Here is a 17,333-nt window from a genome sequence, read left to right on the forward strand (position 1 = left end):
TTTCGACACAGGGTTTCTCTGTGTAGCCCTGGCTGTCCTAGACTCACTTTGTAGACCAGGCTGGCTTAGATCTCACAGCAATCCACCTGCCTCTGCCTCTCGAGTGCTGGGATTAAAGGTGTGCACCACCACACCCTGCTCAAATGATTATTTGTGGGAGTTGTTTCCAGGGCCACTCTGGACACCAAAATCTGAAGGTCCTTTCTAGAAATGGCACAGGGGCTGGGATGATAGCTTGGCGGGTTTAAGTGTCGTAGTTGGCTGCCTGTCTGCGGACCACGCCCTCACAAAGTGTTCATTCTCAGATGCTTTGCTCTCCTGAGTACTGGGGTCACCAATGTGGGCAACCATACTAGACACATTTTTTAAAAAGATGTGTGTGTAAGCTTGGACGCAGGCAGAGTTGACGGCCAAACTCTGCCAAGACAGGGTAAGCAAGTCTTCAATAGTTAGTTCCTGACTCACAGATATGTCTGTCAGATATATTGGGCCAGAAGGCTGAAGATGCTTCAACATTATGGAGAGTTCTGGGACTATTCAGGTAGAAAACTGTCTCTGTGATCTTCTGACTTGGAAAGCTACTAATCTGCAGTCCTAGCACACTCAGGTAATCAAGTTTATTCCTTTGCAAGTCTCAGAAGGAGTGGAAGACCAGGCAGCTTAGTTTTACAATGAAACTTAGTTGTTTAGGGGTTAAGATGTTTTTAGGTCTAGATAGATGTTTTAAGTTGATAACGACAAGATGTGATGGAGACTGATTTACATTCAGAATTTTAGGCTCACCAATATAGGAAAGATGTTTTCTTCAAGGCTGTCAAACACAAATAGCCAAAACACTAAGAATGTAACATTTATATAATTCCTGATTGTGCCATGGTTCTTCTTGCCATAGGTAGTTTATTGTGTGTGTGTGTGTATGTATGTGTGTGTGTGTGTATATATATATATATATATATATACACACACACACACATACATATATATATATGTAAAATAATATAAATGTATATGTAAAAAACAAAAACTGTTTAATACAATTAAAAAGATGTGTGTATGTGTGTGTTTTCTCATTAACGTGAGCACATTATGTACAGAGCAATTCTCTCCAACCTTATATTTTTGGTTTTTGGAGACAGGATTTCTCTGTGTAGCCTTGGCTGCCCTAGACTCACTTTGTAGACCAGGCTGGCCTCAAACTCACAGCGATCCGCCTGCCTCTGCCTCCTGAGTGCTGGGATTAAAGGTGTGCGCCACCACCGCCCGGCTTCTCCACCCTTACTTTTGAGGGTCTCATTATTTTTTGCCACTGTGCTAAGCATAAAGCTCCCACCTGATTCTGCTACTTCCAGCTCCCATCTCACTGCAGGAACGCTGGGGCTCTAGACACTTCGTGTGGCTTTTAACGTGTGCTCTGGGGATCAAAATTGCAGTCAGGTCCACTTGGCAAATGTGACCTGTGAGTCATCTCTCTAGCTCACTTTTTTTTTTTTTTTTAATTAAAAACAAACAAGCAAGCAAACCGGGGTGCTCAAGCCTGGTAATATGTTTTCTGCTTCCAAAACTCTCTGACCTGGGAAAGTTCTGGAGACAGGAGGCCCTTCCAGTGACACCAGAACAACAACGACAACAAAACACTAGCCACTTTCTCATCTCATCACCATGGCTGTGGACAGGCCAAGATCTGTGCTGCCTGGGTTCAAAGCCAACCTTCCCAATTTTACTAATATTTACACAACTTTTGTGCTTTAGAACTGTCTGCTTCCTACTCCATCAGCTTCTAGGAGCCGGGCGGTGGTGGCGCATGCCTTTAATCCCAGCACTCGGGAGGCAGAGGCAGGCGGATTGCTGTGAGTTTGAGGCCAGCCTGGTCTACAAAGCGAGTCCTGGATAGTCAAGGCTACACAGAAAAACTCTATCTCGAAGGAAAAAAAAAAAGTACCTGGAAGCTAGTGAGGGGCAGACTTGGCCACCACCATCCTCCCTGTTCTGATTAGAATTGTCAACTTGACACTCCTTTCTGACAGGAGAGCCTCTCCTGAGGAACTGCCAAGATCAGGTTGGCCTGTGAGCACAGCTGAGGGAGACACCTTGATTATAATTAAGGAAGAAGAGTCCTGGGTTGTGTGAAAAACCCAGCTAAGTGAGAGCCTGTAACAAGGCATAAATCATGCCAGCAAACAATGTTCTTCCACGGTTCCGGAAGAACCTTGGCTTCTTTTGACCGGAAGTATGTGAGCCAAATTAACTTTTGCTCAGGTTGCTTTGGGGCAGAATGTTGTTGCGCCATCAGGTAAGTCAGAAGGACACCTCCTTTGCCCTTTCCTAGATAGATGCTCTTGCCTGAGTTCTTTCCTGTCCTCCACTTCTGCTCTACCCTAATCCTTCTGACTCTCCTTGCTCATCCCACCCCACCCCCCACATACCACACAGCAAGAGGGCTTTGTTCATGTGTTTTATTGTAAAAATGTTAAAATAAATTACATCTGCCTTCACCACCAGTACATGCACACAGTGTGGGCAGGGTGGCTGGAGGACCTTCAGCTTAGGACACCTCACAGGCGTCAGGCTGTTCCTCCCACTTTGAGGCTGGCGTGGCCTCTACAACCGCTTCGAGAATGGTGGAGGTACGGATACACACCTCTCACTGTCATAATATGTGGGGGGGCTCTGGCCCTACATGCCCCTCGGCGGAACCTACGTGGGGCAGGGGGAGGAGCTTAGGCAGGTTATCCCCCGAACTGGGAGCTCCTGTCTCCTGCCCTGCACCCAGTGACCTAGAGTGGTGCCCCTCCCTAGCTCAGCATGAGACCCTGGCTGATGTCACCACAGAAGGACAAGCTGAGTAGGGAGGGTGACAGTGAGCCCAACAGACATCCATTCCACTTGCCAGAAGGTTGTTCTTCACAAGCTCTGAAGCCAGTGACAGATTCTGGGTATAAAAACAACAGTTCAGTTAAAAAAAAAAAAATTTAATAACAAAAAACCATTTAGGCCAGAGCAGGCTGGTTGGAGGTTGAGCATCAAGGACTTAACACAGCAGCTAGCTCCCAGACCTCACCAGGAACATCTGGCCCAGTAAGATTCACATTTTCTTTTCTCCCCAGCCCAGATGTACACACACATGCCCATTGGCACCCGCACACGCTAACACCATACAGCGGCTGGAGGGGGAGCTCAATTCACAGTTCTACCGGCCAAGAACAATTTAGCCTCACCCCACAGGCCCCACTAAGCGAGGAGTGAGGGAGAAAAGCAGTGAAGGAATCCGCAGGGAGTGTGGGTGCCCAGGCTGCCAAGGGCCGAGGGGCCTGCACCTCATTATCTGAGCTCCGTGACAATGCCCAGGGCTTTCATGGTAACCCATCTTTCTCTTGCACTTCTGGGGCACAGAAAACCTTGGGCCTGCTGTTACTCTACGGAGGGATTCTGAGGTGGGACATGCCTCTGGGACACACATCCCCCCTCTCCCACAGCCCCTGCCCTGAGTTTGCAGTAAGGGGTGTGCTGGGTAGTGATGAGTGGGTGGGCAGAAGGGTCCTGCAATGCCCCAATCCCATCCTATCTATGCCCTCTACCCCCCTCCCCTTCCCAGAACATTTGGGAACTACATACCAACCCTGGGTCTCCTTCAAATGCCAGACACAAGGGGGGGGGGGCTGCCCATTAATACTGGTGAGCTCAGCTGAAGCTCGTGGCCTCAGAGAACCGTGTGACAGTCAACCACCATGGTGGAGGGCTTTAAGCAGCAGACCCAGGCCCTCCAGGGTGAGTGCTGCGGCCTACATGCCTCCAAGTGAGCAGATAGACTCAGCAGGGCAGGCCTAGGACAGCAGCCTCCCTACTGAGCCACTGAACGGAGGAGGCTTGTCCTGGGCCAGCCAACTGGAGAGGACAGAAGGAAAGGCAGGTCCCTGGCTCCCCATCATCTCCAGGGCCCTCTCTCCGGGATCTGGCCATCACAGGACAACCCGGGTGAGGGGAAGCCACTGGGGAGCGGGTGGGGAGCCAGGCCCACCTCACGTGCCTCTGGGGCTGTCTGCCTTACATTCATTCAGCAGCTGCTCATAGGGCACGGAGAGCTCCGACTCAGTGCTGGTGAAAGTGGACTCATCGGAGGAAGGGAATTCGCCCATGCTGCTCGAGGGTGCCTCGGCCATAGGCCCCGGCTGAGGCTGCTCCTTTGAGGTCAGGTTGTCCTCCACGGATGACTTGGAGGTCTCCTCATCCGAGAGGCCAGTTTCTTCATTTTCGAAGGTAATGCTGGCATTCTGGAAGATGAGCGGGTGGTAGTCCAGGGCTTCCCAGGGCTCACCCTCCTCACTGATCCGGTCCAGCTGGTTAATGAATCCTTCGGAGGTTGGGTAGCCATCCTTGGGGGCCTGTGCCCTGGCCTCCTCACCAAGCGGCCTCGACACGTGCCCTTTGTTTCTTAGAGTCTGAGATACCTCCTCCAAGCTGGGCACTTGACTCTTGGAGTAGACCACCAGGGGTGCCAGGGACGCGGGGATGGTGGGCAGCTCGTCCCCTGGAGGTCCCAGCCCACGTCCAGGTCCTGGGAGCTTCGCCCCACCCCCACTTGTTTTCATTGCCTTCTGCCCAATCTGCTTGATGAGATCATTGTAGGTCTCCTCCTTTTTGGATAGGAAGCTGAAGATGTTGACGTCCTTGGAGGCCGCACTTCCGGCCATCTGCAGAGCCTTCCGGGAGTGTGGGGAACTCTCAAAGGACTCCTTCCGCCGCCGCCGCCTCTTCTTAATGGCTTTGTGCACTTCCACAAACATGCTCACCTTCCAGTTGACGAAGAGGGACAGCCAGGCCAGGCCCAGGTAGATCCAAAGCTCCACAAAGTAGCGGTACAGAGCATGGTAGCTGGCACTGGGGTTCACACCTGTGAAGATAGGAACCCCAGAGGGTCAGCAGGGGCCTACCAAAAGCAGTGGCCAAAGCTGTGCTGTCTGATAAAACCCCCATATGCAGGGCACAGTGTCCAAACAGGGGTTTGGGAGCAAACCTTTAATCCCAGTACTTGGGAGGGAGAGGCAGGTGGATCTCTGTGGGTTCAAGGCCAGCCTGGTCTGCAAGGTGAGTGTAGGACAGCCAGAGAGGTTACACAGAGAAACACTGTCTCAGGGAAGAAGAAGAAGAAGAAGAAGAAGAAGAAGAAGAAGGAGAAGGAGAAGGAGAAGGAGAAGGAGAAGGAGAAGAGAAGAAGGAGAAGGAGAAGAGAAGAGGAGAAGGAGAAGAAGGAGAAGAAGAAGAGAAGAAGAAGAAGAAGAAGAAGAAGAAGAAGAAGAAGAAGAAGAAGAAGAAGAAGAAGAAGAAGAAGAAGAAGAAAAAAAAGAGGAGGGGGGATGGCTGGAAGATTGCTCAGGAGGTAAAAGTGCTTGTAAGACAGGACCCGGAGTCCCAACATCAGAATCCACAGAGGGCTGCAAAGATGGTTCAATGGTTAAGAGCACTGATTGCTTCCCCCAGAAGACCCAGGTTCGATTCCCAGCACCAATATGGTTACTTACAACCATCTGTAACTCTAGTTTCGAGGGGATCAGACATTCTCTTCTGGCCTCTGAAGGCACCAGGCATATACATATGGCACACAGATAGACATACAGGCAAAACTTCCATACACTTAAAAAAGAAAAAAGAACCCACATAAAAGGCCAGGTGTAAAGCCGGGCATGGTACACACACCTTTAATCCTAACCAAGGCTACACAGAGAAACCCTGTCTCGCCAGGTATAATGGAATAGAGTTACAATCCAGTGCTAGACAGAGGGTCCCTGAGCTTAAACACAAACACACACACACACACACACACACACACACACACACACACAGAGGCCTAGACTGCCCTCACCTATCCATCTTTCTTTCTGAAGGACTATATGGCTCCAGCCTAGCGCACCTCTGAGCCTCGGTCTCTCCGACTGCAAAACATCAGAACCGAGGCCACTTTAAGAGCTGAGAGGAGTTAAAGGGGCTCCCCGGAATGACTGTCAAATAACAGGCTCGTAGGTACCGCCTTTATGCCTCCGCTCCTCCCAGCTAGTGAGTGCATCACAGCTCAGTTAAAAACGGGCTGGAAACTGGACATTGGGGGTGCTGGCAGCCTCAGCACTGGGGAGGGACTAACTGATTTACTAGGAAAGATGCCGGTGGTTGGGTCAAGACGACCCAGGAAGCACTGACCTGGCAAGAGCCGCTCTGAACTGTCTTTACCCCCTCCAGTGCGGAGTCTGCCTCCCTGCTTCTGCCCTCTTCTTCAAAGTAGCACTTTGATGATGGATTGACCTGGGTGGCCCCAACGTTCAGCACCCCTCTGTGAGGACAGGCCCCTCACAGAGTCTTGCCTACCCTCACCCCACAGCTCCAGAGGTTCTTTTCCCTTCTAGAATTAGTTAAGATTTCCTTCAGGGTCAAGTGGCACAGCTCAGTGAGCAAAGGTGTTTGCTGTGAAGCCAGAGGGGCCAAGTTTGACCCCTGGGACACACGCGGTAGAAGGAGAGCCAGCTCCTGAAAACTGTCCCTGACCTCTACATGGGCTAACCCACAACATACACATAAGCAAATGTGATTTAAAAAGATATTGTAGCCAGGCAGTGGTGGCGCATGCTTTTAATCCCAGCACTCAGGAGGCAGAGGCAGAGGCAGAGGCAGAGGCAGAGGCAGAGGCAGAGGCAGAGGCAGGTGGATCTCTGTGAGTTCAAGGCCAGCCTGGACTACAGAGTGAGTCCAGGACAGCCAAGGCCACACAGAGAAACCCTGTCTCAAAATAATAATAAATAAATAAATATATACATAATATGTATATAATATATATTAAAAATAAAACAATACAAAAATGTCCTTTGTAACTTTATATTTGCAGCTACCCATCTGCACCTTGCCTTCCAAGATGGGAACTAAGCTTAAGAACCCGGAAAAAGGACCCTCCAGCCCTGATTAGGGTCTTCCCCAGAGCAGGAGCCAGCGCCCCTGACTTAGGAGGTGGCCTGCTCTGAAGGCTCCTGATCACAAACAGAGTCTGAGAATGGCAGCAGTGACGACACAGGCTCACATAGCTGGTTTCTACCCTCGGCATCCAGGAACTGAGACAGATTCAGCGTGCTGTATTCCATGCGGTGGCTATTGTTACAGACACGAAAGATGGGTAGATGGGTCTGGTGTCTCGCTGGAGCTCCAAAGCATGGCTAAAGGTGCCTACCACTGGGCTTCGTAATACCACAGGCTTTCCCCCTCAGCAGCCTCTGGGCCCCTGAGACTAAACAACGATAGGGTTGTGCCTCTAAAGTTATGTCCAGACAGCAGGCAGGCTTCAGGAAGCCGGGGTCAGGAGTGTTCACTGAAGCAAGCGTCCTGTTCCCTCCACCCACTCAGCTGCCCCCTCACAGCATTCCACACAAAAAGGGGCAGAGGCATGGCCTCCACCTGCCCTCTGGGCAAAGCAGCTGGCGCAGTGACCTCTGGGAGCAGAGGTGGAGGTCAACAGGGAGGGCACAGGCTGCCACTGGCTCAAAAGGGTTCAAGAAGATTAGGAAGCAGGCGGCTATGCCGGCTACAGGGGCCAGGGACTGAGCATGTGTGGCTGGGACAGGCGCAGGCCTTCACACAAAGGGGACAAAGAACCTCTTCATTGCCTGTGGGGATTAAGCAGAGGAGGACGAGGAGGAGGAGGAGGGAAGGGCTGAGGGGGCGGGGCAGCGGGGAGAAGGCCTCCCTTGTCTGGGAGCCACCCTCACTCTGTGTGTGTGTGTGTGTATCTACTTCTGGAAAAAGGCTCAACCCCACATGTCTGAGGGTGAATCCAAGTTGAGTTTGGGGGCGGGGTGGCGAGGAAGCAAGAGAGAGACACAACTAAGAGAAGAGAGGACACCTATCAGGTGCCCCAGCAAAGGCCTGTCTTTATGGTGATGTGGCAGAGGTCAGAGGAAGGAGGCAGGGACTCACCAGCCACAAAGTCCCCAAAGCCGATGGTGGAGATGGTGATGAAGGAGTAGTAGAGACCCTCGATGTAGTTCCACTCTTCTGTCACCATGAACACAAAGGGCGGGATCACCAGGTGGACCAGCACGCCCCACACGATGAAGATGGCCGTGCATGTGATCTGAGCCTTCCTCTGGCAGGGTTGGTGGGAAAGCAAGTCAGCTGTGGGGAGAGACTCCAGGGTCCCCGCTGGGACAGAGCCCAGAGTGCTGCAGTGGACCCAGCGGGACAAGCGTCCTCCCCTCCCGTGTCATGGTCCCTCCCACCCCTTAACTCCGTTTCTAGGGTTAGGGACGTACCAGGCTCACTCCTCTCCTGGTAAGAAACTGGCCCAGCCTCTTGGCACGTCCCCCGAAAAACTTCCCCAGGGCACTGATCCATGTAAGGCACAGCGGCACTCCGAACAGACCATAGAAGACACAGAAGAGGCGCCCCGCTGGGGTCTTGGGAGCCACGTTGCCATAACCTGAGGGAGGACAGAATGAAGCCAGGGACAGTCACAGCAAAGACCATGGAACCACTTCCTCCAACCCCCAACAATGAACACACACACCCACACACACACACACACACACACACACACACACACACACACACACACCAGCTTGAGTAAGATTAACAGACCCTGTTCTAGTATAAGCAGCATTTGCTTTGGTCATGCTCTGACCCTGGTCACTGAACCAATTATTCCTAGAATAGGGGCTCTGTCCCCTCCATTATATTGGGATCTCCCTGTGGGGAGGGACTAGGCCCAGCATCATTAGGTGCTCCACTGGTTTATTTGCTACTGCTATGCAAATGAAACAAAGATGCCCCCGCCCTCACTGAGTAGGTGGCCACTCGGAATGCCCTTATGCAAATATTCCTGTTGAAGTGGAGTCTATGAATCTGAGCATCAGTGGCTTGGTTGGGCAGAGAGGCTGAAGCGATGCAGGTGGGCGGGTCTGGAAAAGTCCGCTGAACTGCTCACTTTGGAGACTCTTCCTCCTTAGAGGCCAGCTGCACACGCAGTGGTCCTGTGCATTCAGCCTAGGGCCAACAGTCAGTACCAAGAGTCAAGCAGTAGGTGGGAGTAGCCAGCCTGGACTCCAGGCCAGTGGAGCAGCCACAATTTGATTACCGTATGCCAGAGAGCATGCACTAGAACTGTTGGCTGAACCTAGCCAAGCCCGTTAAGGTGAAACACAGTACTTGCTTTAAGCCATGTACCCACAGAATGCTGGAGCTTTGTGCACTGGGCAGTCTATCTAACCTGTATGGCCCTGGCCATCAGGCTATGCCAGTGCTTCGGCTTCAAGAGTCCATGTAAAGACTGAGTGAGTGTGATGGCCTGCCTATCATGCCAGCACACAGTGGCACAGACACAGGATCCCTGGAACAAACTGACTAGCTAGACTAGGTGGATTTTTGACTTAGCTAGAGACCACACCTCAATATGTAAGGTGGAGAACAAGCAAAGAAGACACCCGATGTCAACCGTGGACCTCCACATACAGGCATCCACACGCACACATGCATGTGCCCACACAAATGGAAGCAGAAGTAGGAAAAATACAGAGTCTAAATCTGGACCTATGAAAGTAGATGCATAGAAGTATGGCCAATCATTCAGGACTTACTAAGTCCTTCCTAATCAAAAGGCCTGTGTGTGTGTGTGTGTGTGTGTGTGAGAGAGAGAGAGAGAGAGAGAGAGAGAGAGAGAGAGAGAGACGAGAGAGAGACCGAGGAGGAGAGCGAGAGAGAGATCAGAGAGCGAGAGAAGAGAGAGACCTGAGAGAGAGAGGAGACGAGAGAGAGATGAGAGAGGAGAGAGAGAGAGAGAGAGAGAGAGAGAGAGAGAGAGAGAGAGACTCTGATGGCCAACATGGCTTCAGTCACCAAAGCTGGATTTCTATAAGGTTCTCAGAGTGTGAGAGAGAGAGAGAGAGAGAGAGAGAGAGAGAGAGAGAGAGAGAGACTCTGATGGCCAACATGGCTTCAGTCACCAAAGCTGGATTTCTATAAGGTTCTCAGAAGTGAGGAATGTGGCCCTGGGTACACTGAAGATCTAAGGGGGACTTACCAATGGTGGTGATGACCGTGGCTGCGAAAATCATCGCATTCGGCCAGTTCCAGTTGTTGAAAGTCTGGTTCCCTGTGATGGCCACACCCTGATCTGCAGCATCAGACACCACCTAAAAAGAGAACCACAGGGAAGTTGAGACGTGGCTCAGTGGTCGAGTCCTCCCTGCTTAGCACTCATACACACTCTAAGCTCCTTTGCTAACGTGGCATTAACCCGGCGGGTGGCAGGCCAGGCCAGACTGGTCTACAGTGCAACTTCTAGGACAGAGAAACCCTGTCTCAAAACAAACAAACAAACAAACAACAACAACAACAACAACAAAAACCCCAACCCTCACACCCCCTCCCCCTCCCCCCAAAAAGGGAGCAGGAGAATCAAGATCATCCTTTGAGGCCAGCCTGGGCTACCTGAGACCCTGCCTTAACCAACACCACCAGCTACAACACATCCTTTAACTACCACAGCGCCAAGGTGGCGAGCTGGGTCTTTATTAGATAGATGGAACATTTTAGAGAGGACCAGGGGAAGTTGAAAGATCTACTCAGGTCCACACAACTGAACCAGCCTCCTGGTTCGAAAAATCTGACAGAAACGGAAAAACAGAAACCTGTTCCCAAAATCACCCACAGAGCTGAGAAAGCTTGTACAACAGGCTGCTGAGAATGGAGCTTTTCCCAAGGAGTCTCCAGGTGGTGCTGGTCCAAGGGACTGAACGCCAAGAGGTACGGACGAGACCGTTCCACCTCTCTAAGAGGGCGGACGCAATGCAGTTACCTCAGAAGTCCCCTACACTTTAGCCCTCCACTGCCTGGGAAGGAACTGCCAACCATTTTCATGTGGGATGGGTATCCTCTTGAGGCCAAGGATACATATCAGGACATGGAAGCCAGCTAACCATCCTTTCCTGATGCTGAGGATGCTCTTGTGCCTTCATCCTGGTAGGCTGCCCTTCCCTGGACTCCTTCTTTTCTCTACCCTGGGCTGAGCAACTGACAGGCAGGGACAGATCCACAGGTGGTGAGTATGCTTCAAGGGGATGGAAATTGTGTTATGAGTCCCCACAGCTTCCAACAGGCTGGCGGCCCCAGGGCAGGCACCGTCTACCCCGGGAAGCACCAAAGCTGGTTCCACTGCCCCTACCCGCCTCACTCATCAGCTCTGCCTACCACTCAACTCAACCTACAAATGGCGCTGTCTCAGCTGCCAGAGCCTGTACCCAGGAGTCGTGCCCCCCACCCCACCCCAGGGGATCTAAATCTGGCGTTCAAGTTCTGTCATTTGAGGTCAGCCCCAGGGTGACCTATCAGACTAGAGACCAAGAACCCAGCCAGATTTCCTATAAAGTCCAAGCCAAGGACGGCGGGGAGCAGAAAGCGAGGGACGGAAACAAAGGCGAGGTGGGGAAGCCATCATTTCTAAGCCACCCGAGGCATGACTGAGGTTTGGAGGGAAGGAGGGAACGCATGGATGGCTCCGAAGGAATGCAGAAGCAGCAGAGGCTGTGTAAATGGATCTGCGTACTCGGTGAAGAATTTTCCATGATGGCATGCCTGCCCGACACTCCATCAGACCACAGGCTGCTTGCTGCCCTACCTCCCACTGCCATTCCCCAAGCTTAGGAGCCATGGGAAGCAGGCTATCTCACTCGGACACTCCCCAGGGCGCTCGGGTCTATTCAACCTATATATAAGAGCATCTTAGATGCTACAGACCGGTAGGACCATCCAACAGGTTCTTTCTTCAATTCTGGGAGATTGAGCCCAGGGCCTCAAACATGCTAGGAAATGGCTCTGGTACCAAGCCATACCTCCGCCCCCCTATTTAGCTTTTAAAGATCCCTGTCTGCAATAGGAGAACGAGGAAATTCCCTACAGCCCCAGGTGTTGACATCAAACAGACAGGAGAAAAACCAGAACCATTTCAGTCCCCACCTGTTATCAGATAGAAATCTTTAGCCAGACAGCCCGAAATGAAACCGAGAGAAAGAGTATGCGAGAGAGAGTGGGGATATGGCTCCACTGGAGAGTGCACACCTAGCACGCGGGAGGACCGGGTGGCACACTTGCACTTGGAAGGCAGAAGCAGAAAGAAGGGTTAGTAGTTTAAGGCCAGCCTGTGGGAGAGGCTCTGTCTCAAAAACAAGTCAGTAAGGAGCTGGACAGACGGCTCAGAGGCTAACAGCCTGTGTTATATTACTCTTTGAGGATCCCAGATTGGTTCCCAGCCCCAGCACCAGGTTGCTCACAACTGCCTGTAATACCAGCCTCAGGGAGAGCCTGAACCTGGCCTCCAGGGGCACCTTTGTGCATGGGCACACACTCAAATGCAGAAACCACCAACGAGTAGAATGCCCCTAATTTGGATCTAAAATGACATTGGGTTACGACCTCCGACCACTCCCATTGAAATCCCGGGAAACAGGAAGGGTGTCAGCGAAGCCGCCTGTGTGCTTTACAAAAAGAAAAAGGGTAAGATATTCTGTGGTGGAAACCAGGCTGGTCTCAAACTCCCCCTTCAGTCTCCTGAGCGCTGGGCTTGCAGGTGTGCACCACCACACCTGACTCTTGAAACCTTCCGCTAGGGGGGGAGACCTGAACATCTGGAATGAGTCGAGTACACTTCCTTCACAGAAGTGCCACAGGGCCTCGATGTCACATTGAAGGTCCTCAATGCCAGAGTAAGCAAGGCAGCTGCAGGACGCCTTCAACATACTCTTATGGACAAGACGGAAAGGCCAACTGGAGATCAGTACAGTGTCTGGGTCTATTCAAAGGCAGCTAAACATCCCCTAAACAGAACTCTCAATACCAACTCAGACAGAGGTCATGGTCATGCCCAAGGCGTGGCCTCTACAATGGCTTCTTTCATTTACTCCGTGGTACAGTCTGGTCGGCAAGAACTTCCCACTCCCATGGGCAGAAGATGCAAAATTAAGAGCCAGTGTGGAAAGGGATGATAGCTACGCCACCACAATGAGGGAGCACGGTGAGAATTAATACAAAATGAGTGTCTTTCCAATTTTCAAGTCTTCACACTTTGAAGCTGTAAAGACCGGTGGAGAGGGCTGGAGAGAGACTCCATGAGCACAATGCTTGCCAGGACCTGAGTTCAGATTTCCAGCACCCACATGGGTGCTGGAGTGGGGCAGTGTGCACCGTTATACAACCCGTGCTGGAGGCAGAGCTAGGAGACAGGCAGACCCATGGGGGTTTGTTCCAATCTAGCTGAAACAGGCTGAGCCCGTTGACTGACCCTGTCTCAAGCAATGAGGGAGAGAGCCGCAGAGGGAGACACTCAATGTGGACCTCTGGTTTCTACAGGTCCAGTCATATACGCCCCCAACACACACGCGCGCGAAAAAGTCAGTATAGGACAAAGAGGAGAGACAGTCCTTGGTCTCAGCTGGCCACAGATGAACAAACACAAGGGTAAAAGGTAAACTCCAGGGTGTGTTAATCTGTCAGAGCTGGGGACACCAATCCATTGTGCTCCAAGGTCAGGCAGGCCACACGTCACAGTCACACACAGTTCCACTCCGTGTCATGTTAATCAATGAGCTGAAGGCCAAGAAAAGCCATCAGTGGATAACAATCAGATTCTTGTACCGATAAGTGATTAGGTCAGGGGTGAGCACCATCCATCAGGAGGATGTACAGTGCACACAGAACAGGAGGTCTTACATGGGACCAGTTGTGGTTCCTGGAAGGTTGGGAGCCGATGGCCACAGGGAGCATTGCATGTCAGACAGATAGGGGATACAGCTGTGAGCAAAAAGCATCTGCCTTCTCACGGGTTTGCTCTAACGGTTGACAAAGAGACGATGTTGGCATGAAGTGGATAATGGGCCAAAGGCGCTAAATGCCATACTTAGCACTTACAGGACCATGATGCCTCACTGCTCCCCTGGAGACATGCTGGCTCAGCAAAAGTGGCCCGTGATTTGGAAATCAGTGAGAAAAAAAAAAAAAAAACTAAACAGCCACCTAAAACAAGAGCTGAAAAATCCAGGATGGCACAGAGAATGGCAACGCTGGTGCTCCTGCCCTCACCCCACTGGAGGTGTGTCCTCGGAAGCTAGCAGCCACCTCAGCCTCTCCCTGGGTTATTAGAGGCCACTGCTCACCTGCTTTCCCCGTGACTCTCATGAGTTCTCCTGAGTCATCCATCAAGGACAGATATTATGAGAGACTCACTCCTAAGGGTCCCTAACCCCATTAAACACCACGAAGCCCCTGCAACGGCGGGGAGGCACCGTATTCTAAAAGCAAGGGCAGTGGACGTGCACATTTGCGCTTGTAGTCTGTGGAGACTTCAAGCTTCTCCCCACTCCACTGCTTTAACAGCCCTGGGGCTCCCCAGTGCCCCTCACTGTTTCTTGTCCTGCCAGCAACCCCCCAAATATATGTGGCTGGTATTAGAATCCGCATGGTTCCTGACAAAGCCAGAAAAATGACAGGGGTGGGACACGAGAGTGCTGCGGTGGCCAGACACCCCCTTGCTTGGACTTTGACACATCCAGCGCCTACCTTGCTCTTCCTGGTCCTGCCAGCTATCACTTGGCACGGAGCTGAGGTCTGAATGTGAACTTGGGGAGGGCGGCCAGCTACTCGCTTCCCCGCTGTGTGGAGAGACGTTCTGGTGGAGATGTGTGGCTGGCCACGGTTAGGATCCCACAGGGTGAGGCAGAGGCCTGAACCAGTCTCCCAGAACGGAAGAGTTGACCCGGGATGGAGGCCATCCCTGGGTCAGGGGAGGGCCGTGGAGGAGTCAGGCAAACCCTGTTAGACAAGGCGTCCTGTTCTTGGGGTTAGGGAAACAGCTTTCACGGGAGGAGGTGGCCCCTGTTCGTTTGCAGTATTCTTTAACTTGGCTCCTAAATGCACCAGAGACAATATTTTCATTCTCCTCCTAAGCCTGGAGGGTGATGGAGAGGGAGCCGAGCCTGCACAATCCAGGCCAGGCTCCTGTTTGGGGACGGAATCGAGTTCCCTGCTTGTCACCTTCATCATAAAGCCCGTGTGATTTATTGAGGTCTTACTACGTGCCAAGGGTTGTGCTCAGCATTTTATGTGCCTTTTAGCTCATTTAATGAGGACAGAATTCTGCTGGGAAGACACTATCATTTTTTCCACGTTGCAAATGAGACTCTGAGGCTGAGACAGCAAGGAAAAAGCCAGAGGTCGCAGTACTAAAAGCTGTAAGGGGAGGACTAGAACCCAGGGCCACCTGGGTCCTAACCACAGTGATCCTGTCCCCTTCCTCTACAGAGGCCACAGGAAGGAGGCCTATGCACCCTTCCACCCTTTCCCACCAGCTGAAAAAACAGTGCCCTAAAGGCTGCCGAGCCAGCCAATCCCACCCAGTCTTCCAGAAAGCCAACATCCATACCCCAACTCTGAACCATCCACACCTGTCACACACAGTCCGGTAGGACTTTTCTTTGCATGGGGCAGGGGAAACTGTGGCCAAGGCATAGGCCTATGTGGGGATCCCAGCTAACCAGCATGCATTCAGTATTTGGCCTTACCCACAACTCAGCTTCCTGAACACAGACCCCTGCAACCTGGTTGTATCTTACACAGGCCTGCTCCCTGCAAAACTGGAGGCCTATGGTGCTCTAAGAGCCAGAATCCTTGCACTCTCACGGGCTGCCTCTGGATCCCTTCTTCAATCCTTTGTATTCACATGGGTCCCTCTGGTCTGGAAAGCCTCCTCACCTGCCCACAGTGCTTGGAGATGGCAGATGTTGGGACCATTATTAGCCTGTTTTAAAGATGAGAAAGGCAGGCTCCGGTCTAAAGTCAGTGGTAGAGCTGGGATGTGAACCCCGGCAGCACCACTATAGTACAGAGGGGAAAGGAAGAGCACAGACTAGGCTGTTCAGTAGCGTGAAGGCCGGTTTCTAACACATTCCCCCAGGCAACCACAAAGGAAATGTTAAATATCACCGGGAAAGGTGAGTCCTCTGTAATAGAAGACTCCGAGAAAGAAGACACCCATATTCCGGGAGCTCCGAAGAATGGGGTACTCCGGCCTCAGCTCATTTGTCTTCTGATGCCCACACACCCAACCGTCTGCAAGCAGTATTATGAAGTTGTGTTTTGTTGTTGTTGTTAACATGGGGACTCACTGTGTGGCCCTGGCTGGCCCGGAACTTGCCATACAGTCCAGGATGGCCTCAAAATTTCTCCAGAGATCCACCTGCCCTTGCCATCTCAGCCCTGAGATTAAGGGCTTGCACCATCGTGCCTGGCTATAGTTGGGTTTTAAACACTTTTATCTGCAGCAAAGTAGAGGCTTTTGTCTAGCAGAAAAGGGCAGTGGGGTGCAGACCCCAGAAATGGTGGATGTGCAGGATAAGGCTGAATACTGGGTTGGGGAAGACTGATGACCTGCAGCCTAAGGGACGGTAAGGAGAGGATGAGGTGGCGGGGGGTGGCACACAGGAGGCCACAAGACAGCCGAACAAGCAGTGGTTGCTGCGCTAGGGGAATACCCATGGGGTGACCTGACTGTCCTTCCTGCAGGAAGGATACCTGTCACCTCCGGAAACCCTCACAAAGGCAGTGGATATGGCGAGAACAGGAAATGGAGTATAGAAGTCCATGCAGACTGATGTATTTACTACCAGCTGGCAATGGGGACTGATGTATTTACCACCAGCTGGCACTTCACCGACTCTTTGGCCACCCCTCCTCTACAAATACACTTACCCCCTAGACACAGACAGTCCACTGCGGCGATGACAGACTGAGTCATCTCAGATACAGGCTGTCCTCACAGAACCAAGTTGGTCCTACCCACCCAGGACTGAGCTTGGACAGGGTCTCCCCAAAGGCTAGCAACAAGCCTTGAGTGAAGTACTTGGCTTGCATCTTCTCAACACACGAGGAGCATCCAGGACCCAGTGAGGGCTGGCTGAGTGTGCCTACTATCGGCATGACAACTCACTTGTCTTTCTCTGTCTAAATTGGGAGCACAGACACTGTAGGCATGTGCGATGCAAGCAAGGATAGGAGGGAGTGGCAAATCGTGCACAGGGCTACATGCCTAGAAGGCAGGGCCAGTGAGAAGAGGTGACAACTGTCTACTTCTTTCTTTTCCTACGTCGTCTCATCATTTGGCATCCTCAGGCCACATGGAGAAAGCACTGTGTCTCCATAGATAAGTGTCATGGGCAGGAGGAAACTCAAGACACATATAAAGCACCCTACCAACCCATGAAAGAGGAGCCTTATCTTGCCCTGCCTCCAGTTCTGAGCCATCCTCACCAGTCTGCCACCCA

General features: G+C 51.9%; 1 protein-coding gene across 2 annotated transcripts in view; it reads right to left on the minus strand.

Moving 5' to 3' along the window:
* Nucleotides 1-3,587: 3,587 nt before the first annotated feature.
* Nucleotides 3,588-17,333, minus strand: part of Kcnk5 (potassium two pore domain channel subfamily K member 5) — a 44,479-nt gene continuing 30,733 nt past the window's right edge. For both annotated transcript variants that reach the window (XM_051142579.1, XM_051142587.1), the window contains exons 2-5: nucleotides 10,046-10,157; nucleotides 8,283-8,449; nucleotides 7,948-8,116; nucleotides 3,588-4,888 (exon numbers count right to left, since the gene is read on the minus strand). In XM_051142579.1, coding sequence (XP_050998536.1) covers nucleotides 4,017-4,888; nucleotides 7,948-8,116; nucleotides 8,283-8,449; nucleotides 10,046-10,157 — 1,320 coding nt within the window. In that variant the 3' untranslated portion in view covers nucleotides 3,588-4,016. The remainder of the gene's footprint in view (nucleotides 4,889-7,947; nucleotides 8,117-8,282; nucleotides 8,450-10,045; nucleotides 10,158-17,333) is intronic.

The sequence above is a fragment of the Acomys russatus genome, chromosome 3 (assembly GCF_903995435.1).
Source record: "Acomys russatus chromosome 3, mAcoRus1.1, whole genome shotgun sequence".
In the NCBI taxonomy this organism is placed as follows: Eukaryota; Metazoa; Chordata; class Mammalia; order Rodentia; family Muridae; genus Acomys; species Acomys russatus.